The 21,957-nt window shown below is 42.8% G+C and overlaps 1 protein-coding gene and 1 long non-coding RNA gene across 2 annotated transcripts in view; one reads left to right on the top strand and one right to left on the bottom strand.

Moving 5' to 3' along the window:
* Positions 1 to 1,341: 1,341 nt before the first annotated feature.
* Positions 1,342 to 21,957, bottom strand: part of LOC106612964 (G protein-activated inward rectifier potassium channel 4) — a 42,024-nt gene continuing 21,408 nt past the window's right edge. The window contains exon 4 of the mRNA XM_014214694.3: positions 1,342 to 3,314. Within this exon, the coding sequence (XP_014070169.1) occupies positions 2,956 to 3,314 (359 nt within the window). The 3' untranslated portion in view covers positions 1,342 to 2,955. The remainder of the gene's footprint in view (positions 3,315 to 21,957) is intronic.
* LOC145858087 (uncharacterized) lies at positions 5,560 to 21,729 on the top strand. Its single transcript, XR_014378908.1, has 2 exons — positions 5,560 to 6,213; positions 21,169 to 21,729. It is a non-coding gene; the product is annotated as an uncharacterized LOC145858087 (long non-coding RNA).

Below are 21,957 nucleotides of genomic sequence, written 5' to 3'. Positions count from 1 at the left end.
TCATTTCATGAAACCTTTGTTTTGTCATCATTTCAGGTTATTCAAAGTCATATTGGAGGCCAGCAGATATTTCAAATTCAAGGTTCTGAATGATTAAAAAGCCCAATCCATGAACAGCTTTGGCATTGAACTGTCATGCATTTCTATGGGACCCAAGATTAAACCATGCAGCCTTGTTTAAGTTCGAACACTGGAACACTGGAATATGAGATGCAATCTACACCTCGATTAGGATACTAGATATCCTCATTATTATTTTTGTGTAATTATTTCTATAAATCCTACACTTTCTTGTTCTGAACATCTAACACCAGTGGGGCGGATGTTGCTTCATGACAATGATTGCAACAGCAGCTGCTCACCGATTTGACGGCTCCAACGTGCCAAAAAAATCCTCTATGCGGGTGTTTGCTATTCCTGGTAGCTTGATCTGATTGGCCTAGCGTTTGTTTTAACCCAAGCAGAAATTTGATTAAGCAGAAATTTGATTATGTCTGTGACTTTTGGATGGGTCTGTTCACTGTTAATAGCTGTGATATCTTCATAATCGGCAGGCCGTTTCAGGGGAAAACAATCTCCCAATACACTGAAGAAGCTGACTCAGAGATGGTGTTACACTGCTGGGTGGTGAGTATAGCTATTTCTGTTACCAGGGATTCTTACTCAATCGGAAATAATTTAGAAAGGAGACAGTGAATAAGCTGGGAATAATATAGCCAGGATTTGGCTCCTTTCCATGGTACCCTATGATATTATGTTTTTGGTCAATAATGATGACAGAAGAACTGTATCACCCACATAGTTCTTGGCAGTCATACAATAAATTATGGTTCAATGCATGCTGTATTTACAATACAGACGGTACTAAATTCATACATTGCCTTGGATTTCTATTTCTTGTTTGTAATGTATCATTATTCTCTACCAGCTGCCTGTGCTAAGTAGTGTGTTTGTGCCCAGAGCTTCTGTGCAAGATGAGATTGTTCCACACCAATTACAAATGGTTGCTTAAGTCTGTTTCTCATGATTCGATGCACCTCTAATCCAGTTGTCAGGTAGCATGTGTAAAAATCACAACTATTTTACAGAGCCTTGGGTGAAATCAGGCCTTGCTCACGCAGCAGCTTGTGCTGTGTACTCTCACTTCCACTAGCTCTCTCTGTTAGGAAAATAACTCCTAACCACACATACTTACAGAGGACTAAATCAATTAACAAACTAACAAACTCACACACACGCAGACAGTTAGACACAGACACCCACATAAACGTGCACACACGAGGGCACACACACACACACACACACACACACACGGTTCTCTAACAGAAACATACTGTACTGTGCTTTTGACCATATTAGGTTTATTCCCATGAGAACACACATAAAACAGATGACATTCCACCTATGGGAGAAGTTATTTTCTCTAATAATAAAGGATCTTTATGCAAATGGCATAAATATGATGCTACAATGTCACAGTGAAATAAAATACATTGATGGGACAAGTGTTTGGAGAAATGCAAATAAATGTTATAGAAGGGGGGAGAAGGGAGATTTGTCATCTTAGCTATCATCAACATATTGGTTTACAATATCTGTAGAAATTGTTCATTGTAGTTTGCATGCCTAGAAAATACCCTGTATTATTAGTACTGTATTAAACTTGCTATGTCGAGGGGACAGTTCATTATCATGCAAGCTCTGTCATACACATCCTCAAAAGAAAACTGTAGAAAATGTGACACACGGGACAAGTGACAGAGTCATACACTCTCTCAAGCAGAGACAACAGTAGCTAGCTGAGTCCAGACCAGGACTATGGGTAGAATAAAACTGAATCTGGACATCTGCAAAATATGTTTACGCGACCAATACAATTGCATTTTATTTAGATTTGATTTAAACAGAACTAACCAAAGGTGAAATAAGACGAATAGCACAAATAGCTTGTATTATGTCACAGTGCAGGGAAGAAATACTTATGAGCGTACATATCATTATAAACCTGCTTGTATCATCAGTAGCCTATACTCAACACCATGCACTAAAGTATGCACCAGTCAGAGGCAGGAGGGGGGACAGGGATGGATGGAAGGGGGGCATATCAGGGTCACAGGACTTGTGCTTATGTATCATGAGTATCAAAATGAGGTACTGCCCGTTCCTCTGGGTCCAATACTGAGGGACTCTCTGGGTCCTGTGTTTTGCTCTAGTATATTCGTCACACGTAATGCGATTAAGCATGACAGTAGAACCGCGAGGGAGATTGGACAAAATACGAGGGTGATTGGACAAAGAGACAGAGCTTGGTCTATAGCGGCGAGCTGAACTGAGCTGAGCTCTACTTCCTGCCTACAGGAACGAAGGAGGGCTAAAGCGCGGCTGCGTACATATCGCCTTCAGTTAAGAGTTTCCATAGTGGAGTACTGTAATAACAAAGCGTGATTGGATTGAAGATAATGATCTGGTCCGCACATATTCTGTCCCTGTGTTCGGAGCAGCAGGGAGCAATGTGGGGAGATATTAGCCAAGAGATGGAATCAATACTCAGTCAAATCAGCGGAATCAACAATCTCTAAATTTAGGATATTGGATCATTTGTAAGCTGTGATATTCGTTCGTCATGGCTACCTGTTCCACTTCAGGTTACACAGTATATCACTTGAGCTATTACTACTCTAATGGAAATATGTGGTCGCCTCAAATATAAAAAGACAATATGACCAATCTGGAGTATATTATGTGTATTATGTGTTTGTATAATTGTGTGTGTGTGTTTGTTTGTGTGTATTTGTGTCTGCAAAACAAATATTACAGATTGACACTCTAGAGAATTATTGCATGGGGGGGAGGGTATCTTTTATCTCCAAGCAATGCAATGGAACAAGCTGGCCATTGACTAAATGAGGCATAGTCTTTAGTAACTTTGTCTCTGGTTTGGCTTATCTGAAGTAGTCAGTCCAGTCCGGGCTGGTCTTCCAGAGCTGCAGCCGAGCCGTTGATCTCTCCCCTCTCCCCTTCCTCCCCCTTGTCCACCTCTTTGGTGAGTGGGTTGTGGGTGGACAGGGGTTCCAGGGTGTAGGGTTTGGGGGGCTCGGGCGTCAGCGAAGAGAGCGTGGGGAGCAGCTGGCCCTCTCGTAGTGTAGCGGCTAGCTCTTTAGCGCTGCATGACGGCGTGTTGGTCTCGTAGATGTCGTGGAAGCTGTTGTAGTCCACCTCGTAGAAGCCCTTCTCCAGAGACAGGACCGGGGTGAAACGCCAGCCCCACAACACCTCTTTGTCCAGATAAGAGCTCCGGGCCTGGCAGGTCATCCCTGTTAACACACAGAGACACGATCACACGTGCACACACACAAACGCACATGCACACACAGAAATACACACACACACACAAACACAGAAAAGGAGAGCCAGATGGAGGGAGGAAGAGGAATAGTAAATTATTCACAAACAACACTCAACTCCAGAGTCAATAACGGTCTGAGGTCTCAGGATCAACAAACAGAGAGGATCAGTGAGAATAAGATATGAGGAGCATCAGGACTGTGAGGTCCAAGAAGATATATTCCACCTGGGATTCTCTGTGTGTCTATGCTAATGTCCATACCTCTGGAGAATCTGTCTCATAACCTGATAGGAATCCAAAGTGTGCTCTACAAAGCATTCTAAGTTAGATCTCACTAACCATACAGCCTGCTGTAGTGTCCAACTTAATTGATGGGGAATACAGTATCTATCCAAATTGAGTATGTAGCATATACTGCCCTACCAAGCAAAAGGGCAGTAACTGCACATTTGGTCAAAAAACATTTTTATACATTTAATACATGCTTTATCATGTGGACAAATATCCTGCCTCCATTGTGCTGTGTTATGGATAAAATGGGGGGGGGGGGGGGGGGTCATCACTTACGTCTGTTACTGCCTTTTACCTTGGTTTCACCGATCTTTGGGCTGCAGTATCTATGGTTTACCTTGGCATTATTGATTGTTCTTTGCCTATACAAGTATCAAACTATATAAAACTGACAGACATATACAAATAAATCTATGAACACAAGTTTGTGTAAAATAAATTGTAATAGAAACGTATTCCAGTGGGTGTACCAAGGTCAAAGGTCATGTCAGAGGTCAGGGTCAATATGAATAAACAAATAAGACAACAAATAACCACATATCCAACTTTAAAGCCATTTTTATCAGTTCCACTCAATTAGCTGCTCTTTTTCTTGGTAGGGCCGAACACTAGAGGGTCCTCATGGTAATTGACAGCACACAGCGTCCTTGATACACAATCAATTGATATGCGAAGCCAACTGCTTCTTTAAGGAACTGGCATAGGATAATTTTTTCTTGGTGAATCACTGAATAAACATCTCTTGGTCTGTTGGGGAAAACAAAGACCCACCTATCTGCTGTGATCTAGAGCTAAATAACAGCATCTTCAGGAGCCTGCTACACTCCTGCTGTGATTACATCAGGGCATAGTAAATCCATTACTCTGAGTGGGAAGAAGAAGACAAACACTATCTATTCTATGGGAAGAGATAGAAAGATGCGATATGGTCCTGTTGACTCAGCCTGGTCTTATAGACAAGAAGTAACATAGTAAAGGTAAATCTGGGACACTCAAATGAGTATGATATGCTACGTTTGGTATTGTTACATAAGACAGATAATTACTTAAGGCAAAACAAAGGTTGCTAACGTTAGCCACCTAGCCACCTAGCTAGAATTCGTAACATATCATACATACATTTAAGAAATTTGTACCATCAAATCAAATGTTATTTGTCACATGCGCCGAATACAACAGGAAATACTTACTTACCCTTAACCAACAATGCAGTTCAAGAAATAGAATTAATAAAATATTTACTAAATAAATTAAAGTAAAAAGTAAAACAATAAAAAAACAATAACGAGGCTACAGTTGAAGTCGGAAGTTTACATACACCCTAGCCAAATATTTTTTTTTTTTTAAATTCACAATTGCTGACATTTAATCCTAGTATAAATTCCCTGTCTTAGGTCAGTTAGGATCACCACTTTATTTTAAGAATGTGAAATGTCAGAATAATAGTAGAGAGAATGATTTATTTCAGCTTTTATTTCTTTTATCACATTCCAAGTAGGTCAGAAGTTTACATACACTCAATTAGTATTTGGTAGCATTGCCTTTAAATTGTTGACTTGGGTCAAACGTTTCGGGTAGCCTTCCACAAGCTTCCCACATTAAGTTGGGTGAATTTATGCCCATTCCTCCTGACAGAGCTGGTGTAATTAAGTCAGGTTTGTAGGCCTCCTTGCTCACACACACTTTTTCAGTTCTGCCCACACATTTCTATGGGATTGAGGTCAGAGCTTTGTGATGGCCACTCCAATACCTTGACTTTGTTGTCCTGAAGCCATTTTGCCACAACTTTGGAAGTATGTTTGGTGTCATTGTCCATTTGGAATACCCATTTGCGACCAAGCTTTAACTTCCTGACTGATGTCTTGAGATGTTGCTTCAATATATCCACATAATTTTCTTGCCTCATGATGCCATATATTTTGTGAAGTGCACCAGTCCCTCCTGCAGCAAAGCACCCCCACAACATGATGCTGCCACCCATGTGCTTAACATGGTTGGGATGGTGTTCTTCGGCTTGCAAGGCTCCCCCTTTTTCCTCCAAACATAACAATGGTCATTATGGCCAAACAGTTCTATTTTTGTTTCATCAGACAAGAGGACATTTCTCCAAAAAGTACGATCTTTGCCCCCATGTGCAGTTGCAAACTGTAGTTTGGCTTTTTTATGGCGGTTTTGGAGCAGTGGCTTCTTCCTGCCTGAGCGGCCTTTCAGGTTATGTCGATATAGGACTTGTTTTACTGTGGATATAGATACTTTTGTATCTGTTTCCTCCAGCATCTTCACAAGGTACTTTGCTGTTGTTCTGGGATTGATTTGCGCTTTTCACACCAAAGTACGTTCATCTCTAGGAGACACAACACGTCTCCTTCTTGAGCGGTATGACAGCTGCGTGGTCCCATGGTGTTTATAGTTGCGTACTATTGTTTGTAGAGATGAACGTGGTACCTTCAGGCATTTGGAAATTTCTCCCAAGAATGAACCAGACTTGTGGAGGTCTACAATTTTTTTTTCTGAGGTCTTGGCTGATTTCTTTTGCTTTTCCCATGATGTCAAGAAAAGAGGCACTGAGTTTGAAGGTAGGCCTTGAAATATATCCACAGGTACACCTCCAATTGACTCAAATGTTTTATATTTTACCTTTATTTACTAGGCAAGTCAGTTATGAACAAATTCTTATTTGCAATGACGGTCTAGGAACAGTGGGTTAACTGCCTTGTTCAGGGGCAGAACGACAGATTTTTACCTTGTCAGCTCGGGGATTTAATCTTGCAACCTTTTGGGTACTAGTCCAACGCTCTAACCACTAGGCTACCTGTCGCCTGTCGCCTGTCAATTAGCCTATCAGAAGCTTCTAAAGCCATGACATAATTTTCTGGAATTTTCCAAGCTGTTTAAAGGCACAGTCAACTTAGTGTATGTAAACTTCTGACCCACTGGAATTGTGATTCAGTGAATTATAAGTGAAATAATCTGTCTGTAAACAATTGTTGGATAAATTACTTGTGTCATGCACAAAGTAGATGTCCTAACCGACTTGCCAAAACTATAGTTTGTTAACAAGAAATGTATGGAGTGGTTGAAAAACGAGTGTTAATGACTCCAACCTAAGTGTATGTAAACTTCCGACTTCAACTGCATATACAGGGGTTACCGGTACCGAGTCAATGTGCGGGGTATAGGTTAGTTGAGGTAATTTGTACATGTAGGTAGGCGTAAAGTGACTATGCACATACTATATACTTGGTCTATACCATATTATACGTTTTGCAAAATTGTTACATATTGTACGTTTATTAAATTTGTAACATGCTGTATAATATAAATTGTAACTCGTTACATATCATATGAAATGTGTGGTGGACATCCACAAATTACCTACAGAATAATACAAAATGCTCTGAGACCTGGTTGGTTGACTCTGCAACCAGTGTTTGTTCATGTTTCAAATTAAGCAATAAACCCACTTTATAATGTACAATGGATGTTTTCCATACAATTTCAAAATCTAGGTTAACATGTGAATTATATGTGGGCTGAGTGTGCGTTATACAAATGTGTCTGGACTGCACGAGTAAACTATATGTGATTATATCATGCAAATGTTACATTGTGTTAGATAATACAACAACAATATACTATATTTAACATATTCATGAATCTGTTCGTAATTCTGTTTTAAGTTTGACGCACTCTTCTTTGAAATCACACAGAAGGAGAGATATTGGGGAAGAATGTTCAGTAAACAGACAAAACTGTATTTTATCTCTCTCCCCTCCCTCCCTTTCATATGCCTAGGACTAAGTTTCTTCTCTCTTTTAAAGCGATGCATACCCAAGGATATCTTTATATAGATTTCAACATTTACACAACAACAAAGATGTTGGATAAAGGAATAAAACAGGCATATTTGGTCTATAAATAAGGGGAAATTGTTTCATCCCCCAACTCTTCTGAGAACATTAAAAACAACAGCAGTGCATGTAGGCAACAATAAACACAACAGGAAGCTCTTTGATGACTAGGGTCTTTGGGCGTAGCAGCTCCACTAGCTACATCATTATCATCAGGGCATTCTTATTTGTGATTAAACACAAAAATACTGTATATTCCACATTTTAAAAAATGACTTTGAAGTAAACCAGTGCATGTTGTTCACCACCATTTTTCAACAGCTCTTCTCAGAGTTGGGATTGGAACAATCCATGGACTTTTATAACACTACGCCACGGGGGTCTCTACACACCCCTCCTACCCCTCCTCTCCATCCCCCTCCACAGTCACTTCTCAGGGCCATCAAGCTTGAAGAGGCATGTGTGGGAGAGAGATGTCACCTCTCTGCAGCATTCATTTAGCATCCAGCAGCAGCACAACAGAGCCCATTCACCCACATACTGGACCTGGATCCCTCTTAAGCCTGGGAGTCAATAGAACACTGGAATGGGTTTCTGGCCCCTTAAAAACACCGGCCATCACCTCAAGGCCAGGGTTCCTCTGGCTATTTTTATCTAGAGAGCTGTGTGTGTGCTGCAGTGAGTTCAGCTGACACAATGGAACGCTCGTACGCGGGCAAACGTGCACACACAGCACTGGGTAACACAGTTTCTCTGGACCAAATAATATAGTCAGTCCACCCTCAAAACACTAGCTTACTAGGGATTGTTTCATTATAAAGTGTACTTATCTATAGCTACTTTATATACCATATTTAATCAAATCAAATCAAATGTATTTGTCACATACACATACATACAGCAGGTGTTAATGCAAGTGTAGTGAAATGCTTGTGCTTCTAGTTCCGACCATGCAGTAATATCTAACAAGTAATCTACCAATTCCACAACAACTACCTTGTACACACAAGTGTAAAGGAATGAATACGAATATGTACATAAAAATATATAAATGAGTGATGGCCGAACGGCGTAGGCAAGATGTAATAGATGGTATGGAGTACAGTATATACATATGAGATGAGTATTGTAGGGTATGAAAACATATAAAGCGGCATTGTTTAAGGTGGCTAGTGATACATTACATCAGGATGGCATAGAGTACAGTATATACATATACATATGTTTAAAGTGGCTAGTGATATATCTAATACATCAAGATGGCAAGATGCAGTAGATGGTATAGCGTACAGTATATACATATGAGATTAATAATGTAGGTTATGTAAACATTGTCTAATATAAATAATATAAAGTGGCAAGTGATAAATTGATTACATCAATTTTCCCATTATTAAAGTGGCTTGAGTTGAGTCAGTATGTTGGCAGCAGCCACTCAATGTTAGTGATGGCTGTTTAACAGTCTGATGGCCTTGAGATAGATGCTGTTTTTCAGTCTCTCGGTTCCAGCTTTGATGCACCTGTACTGACCTCGCCTTCTGGATGTTAGCGGGGTGAACAGGCAGTGGCTCGGGTGGTTGCTGTCCTTGATGATCTTTTTGGCCTTCCTGTGACATCGGGTGGTGTAGGTGTCCTGGAGGGCAGGTAGTTTGCACCCGGTGATGCGTTGTGCAGACCTCACTACCCTCTGGAGAGCCTTCCGGTTATGGGTGGAGCAGCTGCCGTACCAGGCGGTGATACAGCCTGACAGGATGCTCTCGATTGTGCATCTGTAAAAGTTTGTGAGTGTTTTTGGTGACAAGCCGAATTTCTTCAGCCTCCTGAGGTTGAAGAGGCGCTGCTGCGCCTTCTTCACCACGCTGTCTGTGTGGGTGGACCATTTCAGTTTGTCCGTGATGTGTACGCTGAGGAACTTAAAACTCTCTACCCTCTCCACTACTGTCCCGTCAATGTAGATAGGAGCTGCTCCCTCTGCTGTTTCCTGAAGCCCACCATCATCTCCTTAGTTTTGTTGACATTGAGTGTGAGGTTATTTTCCTGACACCACACTCCGAGGGCCCTCACCTCCTCCCTGTAGGCCGTCTCGTCGTTGTTGGTAATCAAGCCTACCACTGTAGTGTCGTCTTCAAACTTGATGATTGAGTTGGATGCGTGCATGGCCACGCAGTCGTGGGTGAACAGGGAGTACAGGAGAGGGCTGAGAACGCACCCTTGTGGGGACCCAGTGTTGAGGATCAGCGGGGTGGAGATGTTGTTACCTACCCTCACCACCTGGGGGCGGCCCGTCAGGAAGTCCAGGACCCAGTTGCACAGGGCGGGGTCGAGACCCAGGGTTTGGAGGGTACTATGGTGTTAAATGCTGAGCTGTAATCGATGAACAGCATTCATACATAGGTATTCCTCTTGTCCAGATGGGTTAGGGCAGTGTGCAGTGTGATGGCGATTGCGTCGTCTGTGGACCTATTGGGTCAGTAAGCAAATTGGAGAGGTTCTAGGTTGTCAGGTAGGGTGGAGGTGATATGGTCCTTGACTAGTCTCTCAAAGCACTTCATGATGACGGAAGTGAGTGCTACAGGGCGGTAGTCATTTAGCTCAGTTACTTTATCTTTCTTGGGAACAGGAACAATGGTGGCCCTCTTGAAGCATGTGGGGACAACAGACTGGGATAAGGATTGATTGAATATGTCTGTAAACACACCAGCCAGCTGGTCTGCGCATGCTCTGAGGACGCGGCCGGGGATGCCGTCTGGGCCTGCAGCCTTGCGAGGGTTAACACGTTTAAATGTTTTACTCACGTTGGCTGCAGCGAAGGAGAGCCCGCAGGTTTTGGTAGCGGGCTGTGTTAGTGGCACTGTATTGTCCTCAAAGCGAGCAAAAAAGTTGTTTAGTCTGTCTGGGAGTAAGGCATCGTGATCCGCAACGGGGCTGATTTTTCTTTTGTAGTCCGTGATTGACTGTAGACCCTGCCACATACCTCTCGTGTCTGAGCCGTTGAATTGCGACTCCACTTTGTCTCTGTACTGACGCTTAGCTTGTTTGATTGCCTTGCTGAGGGAATAGCTACACTGTTTGTATTCGGTCATGTTTCCGGTCACTTGGCCCTGATTAAAAGCAGTGGCATATTTAGCTGCTATTTAGCTGCTATTTATAAACCTTTTATAAAAATTACACATCAAATAGCCTAACAATGTGGGAAAAAGTAGTCGGCTTGATGATATTTTCAACCACTATTTATCGTTGAATTTATCGGTTTTGTCTGGCTAATAGCCTACACAAACGGGCTGCAATAATCAAGGTAAATTAAATTACATTAAATTAAATCCAACTTGCTTTTTTGTGTGCAAATGTTTTCACCACCGGGCGCAAGACTTTTCTATACTGAGTATTGCCAACCCAGATAGTCTTTCCTGAGACATTATAGGCCATTGCGCTACACACAATTTAAACTTAGTGTTGAATAATGCATCCCAGGATATACCAGAGATAAGGGACTATTGATATTTGCAACCACACAATTCAAACACTGGTTCACCAGTATGAATGAAATCAAGCCCTCAAGAACTGTTGTCCGCTAAGTATGATAACCTCCTTGCATCTGCTAATTTATTGGCTGTCCCGTGTCCAGACAACCTGTCCCCAGAGCTTCCTATACAGTTAATCTCTTTCCATAACGTGTTGAGGCCAGCAAATAAAGAGAATGAGATGCTCAATTAAAGATGTTGCAAAACTGCTGTATTTGAATCACAACCAGTTTCCCTGATGGTGCTGCTGCAATCCAGCTGTTTTTACCATCCCTGTAACTTCTTCAGAGAGATTGTTTTCTAAACAAAAACTCATAAAGAACTACCTAAGAAGCATTAGGCTCTCGGTCTGAGAATGAAAAAAATCACTTTCAAGGCCTGAGGCACTTTTCCAGTCGCATTCCTGAAGCACAAGAAACAAACACTTAGCTTTCTAGTACATATGGAAATGAAAACGTTTTATGAATGACTTCTTGGAGGGATACTATCAAAATGATTTAAAAAACAAAATAATAATAGACATCGATGATAGGCTCGTGGGCCCCCCTGCCGTGCAGGGGCGTCCGGTACGACAGTGACACATGCACCCACCCACACACACACACACACACACACACACACACACACACACACACACACACACACACACACACACACACACACACACACACAGAATGACGGCTGGTAACACGATTCAGGCTGCACGGGGACACAAAACAGCCTGTTTTCTCTTGTACATTGCAATACCTGCTGATGTGTGTTTTCTGTTCAGTTTGTCAAGGAGGATTAAAAAATAAGCTTATTCGCTTAGCTAGGCTTGAGTTGTAAATGGTAGAGGGTCTCATAAGATGTTGATTTGTGATATTGTATTTGAAGCAGGTTCTAATAAACAGTGTACTGACATACTAATAATGTGCTGAGAGAATGATAATCAGAGTATCTTACAAGACCATTTGATGTATTCCCTTTATATATGTTGCTGTTGCATTGACAAAGATATGGATATAATGTTCTTTGACAAGATAAATCATCGTCTTGTTTTCTAGTTATCTGAAATGCTCAAGGTGAGAGAAATTACATTTGTCAGTGGTATAAGTGGCTGACTCAGTGTTTTTTTATCATCAGGGTGGTAGGTTGTCAGTGGTATAAGTGGCTGACTCAGTGTTTTTTTATCATCAGGGTGGCAGGTTGTCAGTGATATAAGTGGCTGACTCAGTGTTTTTTTTATCATCAGGGTGGTAGGTTGTCAGTGGTATAAGTGGCTGACTCAGTGTTTTTTTATCATCAGGGTGGTAGGTTGTCAGTGGTATAAGTGGCTGACTCAGTGTTTTTTTATCATCAGGGTGGCAGGTTGTCAGTGATATAAGTGGCTGACTCAGTGTTTTTTTATCATCAGGGTGGTAGGTTGTCAGTGGTTTAAGTGGCTGACTCAGTGTTTTTTTATCATCAGGGTGGTAGGTTGTCAGTGGTATAAGTGGCTGACTCAGTGTTTTTTTATCATCAGGGTGGTAGGTTGTCAGTGATATAAGCAAATGTCAGATTCTATTTTTGTCAATGAGATTATGTTTATGCAATCAGATGCTTGCTGCAGGGCTATACATGTCCACTGTGCAAAAATTGTACATGAAAAGTGCAGTTTACTGTACTTCAAGAGACGGCTTGGCTATAGGAATGGATCCCACGAACCATCCAGATGATTACACTATTAATCTGAAAATCATTACGATTTTGTCAACAGCACATTAACTACAGTACAAGCCTAGTAATTTAGCACTACAGCAGAGAATGTACCCCATCTAGAAGCTATCTAGCCATAATAGAGCAGAATAACAAACTCATACATTTATAATGACAAGTGTGGACATAAATTGAAAAGTTGCTGCAGCATGGGGGTTACTGTAATGGTGTCTTTGACCTTATAATACATCCACTGGTTGTTAACTCTGAGTAGCGAATCAAAAGTGAGCTATCATTACCCAGTCCAGGTACTGTGGGCTTCGATCCAACAGTAAGAGTTGTAGGCTTATGCTTTCTCTGGCTTGTAGCCGGCACCAAGATGACTGATCACTTGGGCCATTCGTCAGATGCAGTACTTTGTAATTTACACAAAGTCCACAAAATCAATGTCATTAGCAAGAGCCGACCATATTGATTTCCTCTCCTGCAGATGAACAACATTTAATGCAAAATGATTGAAGGCCACAATTCCCAGGTCAGGAGAGGTCCTTCTGTTAATTCCTGTGAGAAAAGCTTGTGATTGCTTGTGTAAGACCCCTTTAGTATCATGACATAGTGGAGGAGGGATTACTCAACGATCAGTGGACCCAGCGTGCCATGCTCCTACTGGTCAAGAGGAAAGCGATGCGATTTACTGCCTGAGTCTAGGCATCAGGCACGGTGTGAGTGTGAGGATTGACTACTGGTGGTATGGAAAGAAAAATGAAATAAATAAAAATCCTAAAAGAACTAGAGCAGAAATGTTCAGATGCATGAAAAGCCGTGCCAAATCAAATTAGAGGTTGGAGATTTCTGTATTTTAAAAATAGGGGAAGATGAAATGTAAACTGAAAATCCTCTGTCCACCGATGAAAATATTCCTAATTATGCTACTATGTATTTCTTGTAGTCACTGCATTTACACTGTATTTACAAGATGGGGAGAGATACATTGCATTCAGAAAGTATTCAGACCCCTTGACTTTTTCCACATGTTGCTACGTTACAGCATTATCCTAAATTTGATTAAATCTATACACAATACCCAATACTGTTTTTTAGACATTTTTGCAAATGTATAAAAAAAAAAAAAAACGGAAAATCACATTTACATAAGTATTCAGACCCTTTACTCAGTACTTTGTTGAAGCACCTTTGGCAACGATTACAGCCTCGAGTCTTCTTGGATATGATGCTACAAGCTTGGCACACCTGTATTTGGGGAGTTTCTCCCTTTTGCTCTCTGCAAATCCTCTCAAGCTCTGTCAGGTTGGATACACAGCTATTTTCAGGTCTCTCTAGAGATGTTTGATCGGATTTTTGATCAGGTTCAAGTCCGGGCTCTAGCTGGGCCACTCAAGGACATTCATAGACTTGTCCCGAAGCCACTCCTGCGTTGTCTTGGCTGTGTGCTTAATATCATTGTCCTGTTGGAAGGTGAATCTTCATCCCAGTCTGAGGTACTGAGCACTCTGGAGCAGGTTTTCATCAAGGATTTCTCTGTACTTTGTTGCCATCTCCACTGAAGGACTCTAGAGCTCTGTCAGAGTTACCATCAGGTTCTTATTCACCTCCCTGACCAAGGCCCTTGTCCCCCATTTGCTCAGTTTGGCCGTGCGGCCAGCTCTAGGAAGAGTCTTGGTGGTTCCAAACTTCTTCCAATTAAGAATGATGGAGGCCACTGTGTTCTTGGGGACCTTTCAATGCTGCAAAATAGTTTTTTTACCCATCCCCAGATCTGTGCCTCGACACAATCCTGTCTGGGAGCTCTACGGACAATTCCTTCGACCTCATGACTTGGTTTTTGCTCTAACATGCACTGTCAACTGCTGGACATTATATACACAGGTGTATGCCTTTCCAAATCATGTCCAATCAATTGAATTTACCACAGGTGGACTCCAAATAAGTTGTAGAAACAACTCAAAGGTTCTCATTGCAAACATGATGCACATGAGCTCAATTTCGAGTCTCATAGCAAAGGGTCTGAATACTTAAGTAAATAAGGTTTTCACTTTGTCATTATGGGCTATTGTGTGTAGATTGCTGAGATTTAAAAAAAAACAATTTTAGAGTAAGGCTGTAACGTAACAAAATCTTGAAAAAGTCAAAGGGTCTGAGTACTTTCCAAAGGCCCTGTATGTCTGTTATAAAAAGATGTTCTGCGTTTTTGACAAAGATCAACTGTACTAGTTGTTCACGCTCTGGTCTTGCCCATCTTGATTACTGTCCGGTAATATGATCAGGTGCAACAAAGAAAGACCTTCCAAAGCTGCAGCTGGCTCAAAACAGAGCAGCACACCTTGTCCTTAATTGCACACACAAAACGAACAACAACATGCATGATATTCTTTCCTGGTTGAGGAGAGGTTGACCACTTTTCTTTTTGAGAAATATTTGTATGTTAAAAATGCCTACTCACTTTTAAAATCTATTTGCATACATTTTAATAATTTAGCAGACACTTTTATCCAGAACAGCTTACAGGAGCAATTAGGGTTAAAATCAGGATAAGGTAAGACCCAGATGCAGACCGTGTCGAAGTAACAATATTTATTACAGCAACAGAGCTAATGTACCGGACGGCAGGCAGGCTCAGGGTCAGGTTAGGCAGAGGTTGGAAATCCAGATAGGGGTAAAGGTACAGGACGGCAGTCTGGCTCAGGGTCAGGGGCAGGCAGAGTGGTCAGGCAGGGGGGTTCAGGGTCAGGACAGGCAAGGGTCAAAAACCAGGAGGGTGAGAAAAAGAGAGGCTGGGAAAAACAGGAGCTGACAGGACAAACGTTGGTAAGCTTGTCAAACAAGACGAACTGGCAACAGACAAATAGAGAACACAGGTATAAGTACACAGGGGATAATGGGGAAGATGGGTGACACCTGGAGGGGGGTGGAGACAAGCACAAAGACAAGTGAAACAGATCAGGGCGTGACAGTACCCCCCGCTCTGGGGTGCCACCTGGTGTCCTACCTGGGCGCATACCTGGTTGACCGGGGTGCCGGCGGTGGAAGTCGGCGATGAGGGCTGGGTCCAGGATGTCTCTAGCGGGGACCCAGCACCTTTCCTCCGGGCCATAACCCTCCCAGTCAACCAGGTACTGGAAACCTCTGCCCCGTGGTTGAACACTCAGGAGGCATGTCACCGTGTATGCCGGGTGGCCATTGATGACACAGGGAGGAGGGGTAGGCCTAGAAATGGAAGACAAAGGGCCATGAGACATGGCCTTAATACAGGACACATGAAAGGTGGGGTGTATACCAAGGGTACGGGGCAATCGAAGACGAACAGCCGAGGGGCTAATGATCTTGGAGATGGGGAAAGGGCCGATGAACCAGGGGGACAGTTTGCAAGACTCCACCCGGAGGGGCAGATCCTGGGTGGAGAGCCATACCTTCTGCCTGAGATGATACCGGGGAGCCGGGGTCCGATGGCGATCCGCTTGTCGTCGATACCTGGAGGTGTTCTTGAGGAGGGCCGACCGCACTTTCCTCCAGGTACAACAACAGTGGTGGACAAACATCTGGGCAGAAAGTATTCCAAACTCTTCTTGCTCAGGGAAGAGCGGGGACTGATACCCTAGGGTACACTCGAAGGGAGATAGGCCCTGGGCAGAGCAGGGAAGAGTGTTGCAGGCTTATTCAACTCACACAAGCTGCTGGCTCCATGTTGTGGGGTTTGCAGAGACCAGTTCCGCTGGTGACAGCCCAGCTCTGCCTAGTGGCATAGGCTCAGGAAGCGGTGACTCGGCTGTCTTCAGCAGCCCTCGGGGCAGGACAGGAAACCTTTGGTCCTCTCGGCAATGAGACCGTCGGGAGCTTCCGGGTTGACTCGGAGGCAAGGTTGGTTCCCTGGGCATGCGAGCGAAATTGAATTTCCTCTCCCTCTGTCGTTCCCGTAGTCGCCCATTGATTCGGATGGTCAAAGCAATGAGGGAATCGAGATCCATAGGTAACTCCCAAGCAGCAAACTCGTACATGACCTCCTCCAAAACAAAGTGTGGAAATCCACCGCAAAGTAAGCCACACTGCAGGAGGCCTGCCGAAGCTGGATTAGCCTCCGTGCAGCTTCTCTCCCGGAGAACGGGGAGTGAAAAACCTTCTTCACCTCTGTCAAGAATTCCTCCAGACTAACACATATGGCCAGCTGCTGTTCCCATACAGCAGTAGCCCAGGTGAGAGCCATCCCGGATATCAGCGTGATGAGATGGATCTCTCCAAGATAGCCTGAGGGGAAGGAGGAGAGCTGAAGCTCGAAAAGGAGGGCACACTGAGCAAGAAACGGCTGACAGGTGCCCGACTCTCCATTGAAGCATTCCGGGGGGGGGGGTAAATGGGGCTCCCGAGAAGGTGGAGTGGCCGATGAGATGGTGCTGGGTTACTGAGGGGCTGTGGGGTTACCAATGCCCAGTCATGGCATTCAGTCAACGTTTGGACCCCCTCCATAAGGCCACGAAGCAGTTCCTCGTGCCTCCCGATGGTGGCTCCTTGGGAGGAGATGGCGTCGTGCAGCTGGCCCGGGTCTGCTGGGTCAGTCATGGCCAGTTCGTACTATCAGGATAAGGTAAGACCCAGATGCAGACCGTGTCGAAGTAACAGTGTTTATTACAGCAACAGAGGCAAGGTACCGGATGGCAGGCAGGGTCAGGTCAGGCAGAGGTCGGAAATCCAGATAGGGGCAAAGGTACAGGACAGCAGGCTGGCTCAGGGTCAGGGGCAGGCAGAGTGGTCAGGCGGGCGGGTTCAGGGTCAGGACAGGCAAGGGTCAATAACCAGGAGGGTGAGAAAAAGAAAGGCTGGGAGCAACAGGACAAACGCTGGTAAGCTTGACAAACAAGACGAACTGGCAACAGACAAATAGAGAACACAGGGCGACAACTGGAGGGGGGTGGAGACAAGCACAAAGACAGGTGAAACAGATCAGGGCGTGATAGTTAATAGTCTTGCTCAAGGGCACATCGACACATTTTCCACCTAGTCGGCTCAGGGATTCGAACCAATGATTTTCAGTTACTGGCCCAAACTTCTTAACCATTAGGCTACCTGCATACACTTCAAACAGACATGCCACAATGGGTTTCTTCACGGTACCCAAACCAAAACCAGATTTAATGAGTTGCTCAGTTATTTATAGAGCCATGCCATCATGAAATGCTCTGCCGCAAGAGGTTACTCAGGCAAAAGGCAAGTTAATCTTTACATTTTTTTTAAAGACATCTTGTAGCACAGCTCCCATCCACTTTCTACTGTATATAAGAATATTAATATGCACACTACCGTTCAAAAGTTTGGGGTCACTTAGAAATGCCCTTGTTTTTGAAAGAAAAGCACATTTTTTGTCCATTAAAATAACATAAAATTTATCAGAAATACAGTGTTGACATTGTTAATGTTGTAAATGACTATTGTAGCAGGAAACGGCAGATTTTTTATGGAATATTTACACAGGTGTACAGAGACCCACTTTCAGCAGCCATCACTCCTGTGTTCCAATGGAACGTTGTGTTAACTAATCAAAGTTTACCATTTTAAAAGGCTAATTGATCATTAGAAAACCGTTTTGCAGTTATGTTAGCACAGCTGAAAATTGTTGTTTTGATTAAAGATGCAATAAAACTGTCCTTCTTTAGACTAGTTGAATATCTGGAGTGTCAGCATTTGTGGGTTCAATTACAGGCTCAAAATGGCTAGAAACAAAGCACTTTCTTCTGAACCTCGTCAGTCTATTCTTGTTCTGAGAAATGAAGGCTATTCCATGCGAGAAATTGCCAAGAAACTGAAGATCTCGTACAACGCTGTGTACTACTCCCTTAACAGAACAGCGCACGCACATCTGGCTCTAACCAGAATAGAAAGATGATTGGGAGACCCCAGTGCACAACTGAGCAAGAGGAAAAGTACATTAGTGTCTAGTTTGAGAAACAGACACCTCACAAGTCCTCAACTGGCAGCTTCATTAAATAGTACCCGCAAAACACCAGTCTCAGAGTTCCTCTGTATTCTTTTGCCCATCTTAATCTTTTCTTTTTATTGTCCAGTCTGAGATATGGCTTTTTCTTTGCAACTGTGCCTAAAAGGCCAGCATCCCGGAGTCACCTATTCACTGTTGAAGAAACTAGCCTCTAATGTACTTGTCCTCTTGTGGTTACAGGTGGTTACCTAGGTTACAGATATTGTCTCACAGCTAAAACTTTGCCTTCTTCAAACACAATTTTCTCGTTGTCTGCTTGTTTTTGTCAATTACAAAACTATATTTAAGAAAAGTACATGTCTAAATATTACTTTCAACATTGCCTGCTCCCGAGAGTTCTCTCTACTTAGAAAAACACGATATTGTAGAGCTTCCCTCATGTCCCTTTTCATTAAGGTGCTAGCAGCCACATGAGTGAGTGCTAGCTAGCTAGCTACCGACCGGAACATTAAGCTAGCCAAGATCAACAACACAAGCAAACAGACTATACAACTACACCTTCTCTCCATTAAATCGAGTTAATGAGGAAATCGACGCCTTTGCAGCCTGAATGGAGAATGTTTTATATACAAACCAGTCCATGGGATACGAATGTATAGCAGGCTGCATTCATTTCCTTTGGACGGTAAGATGAAACGACACAATATCACCATCTGCAGGACTTTGGGCTCAGCCTTCATCAAGTAGTACAAAAATATAATTGTATCATTGTAGCCCTGACGAAGGCCATACTGCCGAAACATGTCAGAGTTTTTTAATATTTGTTCAAATCAAATCATAGTTTATTTGTCACGTGCGCCGAATACAACAGGTGTAGACTTTACAGTGAAATGCGTACTTACAAGCCCTAACCAACAGTGCAATTTTTAAGTAAAAAAATAGGTATTTGGTAAACAACAGATAAGTAAAGAAATTTAAAAAAAGTTAAATGATGGTGAAAATAACAGTAGCGAGGCTATACACAGGTGGTACACAGAGTCAATGTGCGGGGGCACCGATTAGTTGGACTAATTAAGGTAATATGTACATGTAGGTATAGTTAAAATGACTATGCAGAGATGATAAACAGAGAGTAGCAGCAACGTAAAAGAGGGTTGCTGGCGGGTGGTGGGACACATTGCAAATAGTCCTGGTAGCCAATGTGCGGGGAAACCGGTTAGTCGGGCTAATTGAGGTAATATGTACATGAATGTATAGTTAAAGTGACTATGCATAGATGATAAACAGAGAGTAGCAGCAACGCAAAATAGGGGTGGTGGGGGGACACATTGCAAATAGTACCTGTTCAGGAGTCTTATTCCATTGTACATGCCATGCAAATAAAGGCATTGTAATTACATGAAGAGTGCCTTGTTTCTTCTTTCTTTTTAAAAACATTAACATTCACGAAGAACAAGAAAAAATATGACCCTACTGAATAAAGTAAGCAAGTGACCTGTATAATGCATCGTATTTAGATTAGTGCATTATAACCTGTCCTGGAACAAAGGCCAGTATACGATGTGTAAGGCTTGCACGTACAGTGTTTACCTGAGTGAAATAATACACCCCAGGAACATATTAAGACAAGCAAATAAGGAAACCAGGGCTCGACAAGTGTCTACATTCCCTGTGCTACTGTGATAAGCAGATTTCCTCAATCAATATTCCATAGAAGGATTTCCAAGGCTATCAGGAAGCTAGCTGGGGGATCTCGTGAATGCAATTAATTAAAAAGTCCCTGGGACGCAACTTCGGCATCTGCCCCTCATTAGGCATAGGACAGGTCTTTTACAGCTTGAATTTAAATGTTGCGAGAGAAAAAAGTGAAATCTTCTTATCCTTATACATCTGTATAAAAAGGTGGTTTTGTGTTTTTGGTAACTTTCCAGAGAAGAGAAGGCGTTGATAATGCTTTGGCCAGGCCAGTACTGTCTGAAACCCCCCTGGAGCGATTGCTTTCATCATTGCACCGCCTCTCCCCAAATACAGACCGCCTCTCCCCAAACACAGACCAGCATGGGCAGCTAATGTTCTTTCCATTTTGGAACAAACATCTCAAAGAGGCCTCTCTGATGCACCAACATAGGGGAGATGTGGGCCTACGTATGGACGTGGAAACATATGCATAACTGTAACAACCTTCCTAATAAAGACCCTACCCATTGTTATTTTTTTGTTTGGTAATTTGTCTTTGTGGAAAATTACAAGGATGGTCATGGCAACAAGATATAACCTATTGTCATGGATCCCTCCGGAAATGTCATTACGCACACCTGGTCCCTATTCCCATTTGATTGTATAAGTGTGCCCTTTGTTCACCATTGTCCTGTCGATTATTGTTCCAATGTCCGTTGGTCGTGTGAGTACCTGTGCTGTGTTGTTTTGGCTTTCGTGCCGTGTGTATTGTGCAGATGATTACGGGTCTCGTCCCATGTGATAATCATTGTGCGATTGTGTATTTATTCGAGGTACTCCTCGCTCTTTTGTTTGCCTCAGGACTACCTGGTATGATGACTCCTTGCTGTCCCCAGTCCACCTGGCCGTGCTGCTGCTCCAGTTTCAACTGTTCTGCCTGCGGCTATGGAACCCTGACCTGTTCACCGGACGTGCTTGTTGCACCCTCGACAACTACTATGATTATTATTATTTGACCATGCTGGTCATTTATGAACATTTTAACATTTTAACATTTTGACCATGTTCTGTTATAATATCCACCCTGCACAGCCAGAAGAGGACTGGCCACCCCTCATAGCCTGGTTCCTCTCTAGGTTTCTTCCTAGGTTTTTGGCCTTTCTAGGGAGTTTTTCCTAGGGAGTTTTTCCTAGCCACCGTGCTTCTTTCACATGCTTTGCTTGCTGTTTGGGGTTTTAGGCTGGGTTTCTGTACAGCACTTTGAGAATATCAGCTGATGTACGAAGGGCTATATAAAAATAAATTTGATTTGATTTGATTTGGGTCTCAACCCTGCATTTTGTATAGTGTTTGTTTGGTCTTTGTCCCCGTGCCTGTACATGGCACGCTGTAATTTGGGTAAATAAAAACCCCTATTACGCATTCCTGCGCCTCTCTGCCGACCCCTTATACCAACGTGACACCTTTGCTCTCAAAAAGTGTTGTTTCTATTTTTTTTATGGTCTTATGAAACTTATAACAGCTATATTTACCTGAGTTGGTAAATATATTTATTATATGCAGATCCGTACCACATGATGCCTCTAGAAATTGTGTTTGTATGGATGTGAAATTGTCTGGTTTGTTGAATGAAAGATATTACATTATCAA

The sequence above is a fragment of the Salmo salar genome, chromosome 09 (genome assembly GCF_965601325.2).
Source record: "Salmo salar chromosome 09, fSalSal1, whole genome shotgun sequence".
NCBI lineage: Eukaryota > Metazoa > Chordata > Actinopteri > Salmoniformes > Salmonidae > Salmo > Salmo salar.
The sequence above is the reverse complement of the archived record's forward strand: the minus strand, read 5'-3'. Positions and strand labels throughout refer to the sequence as shown.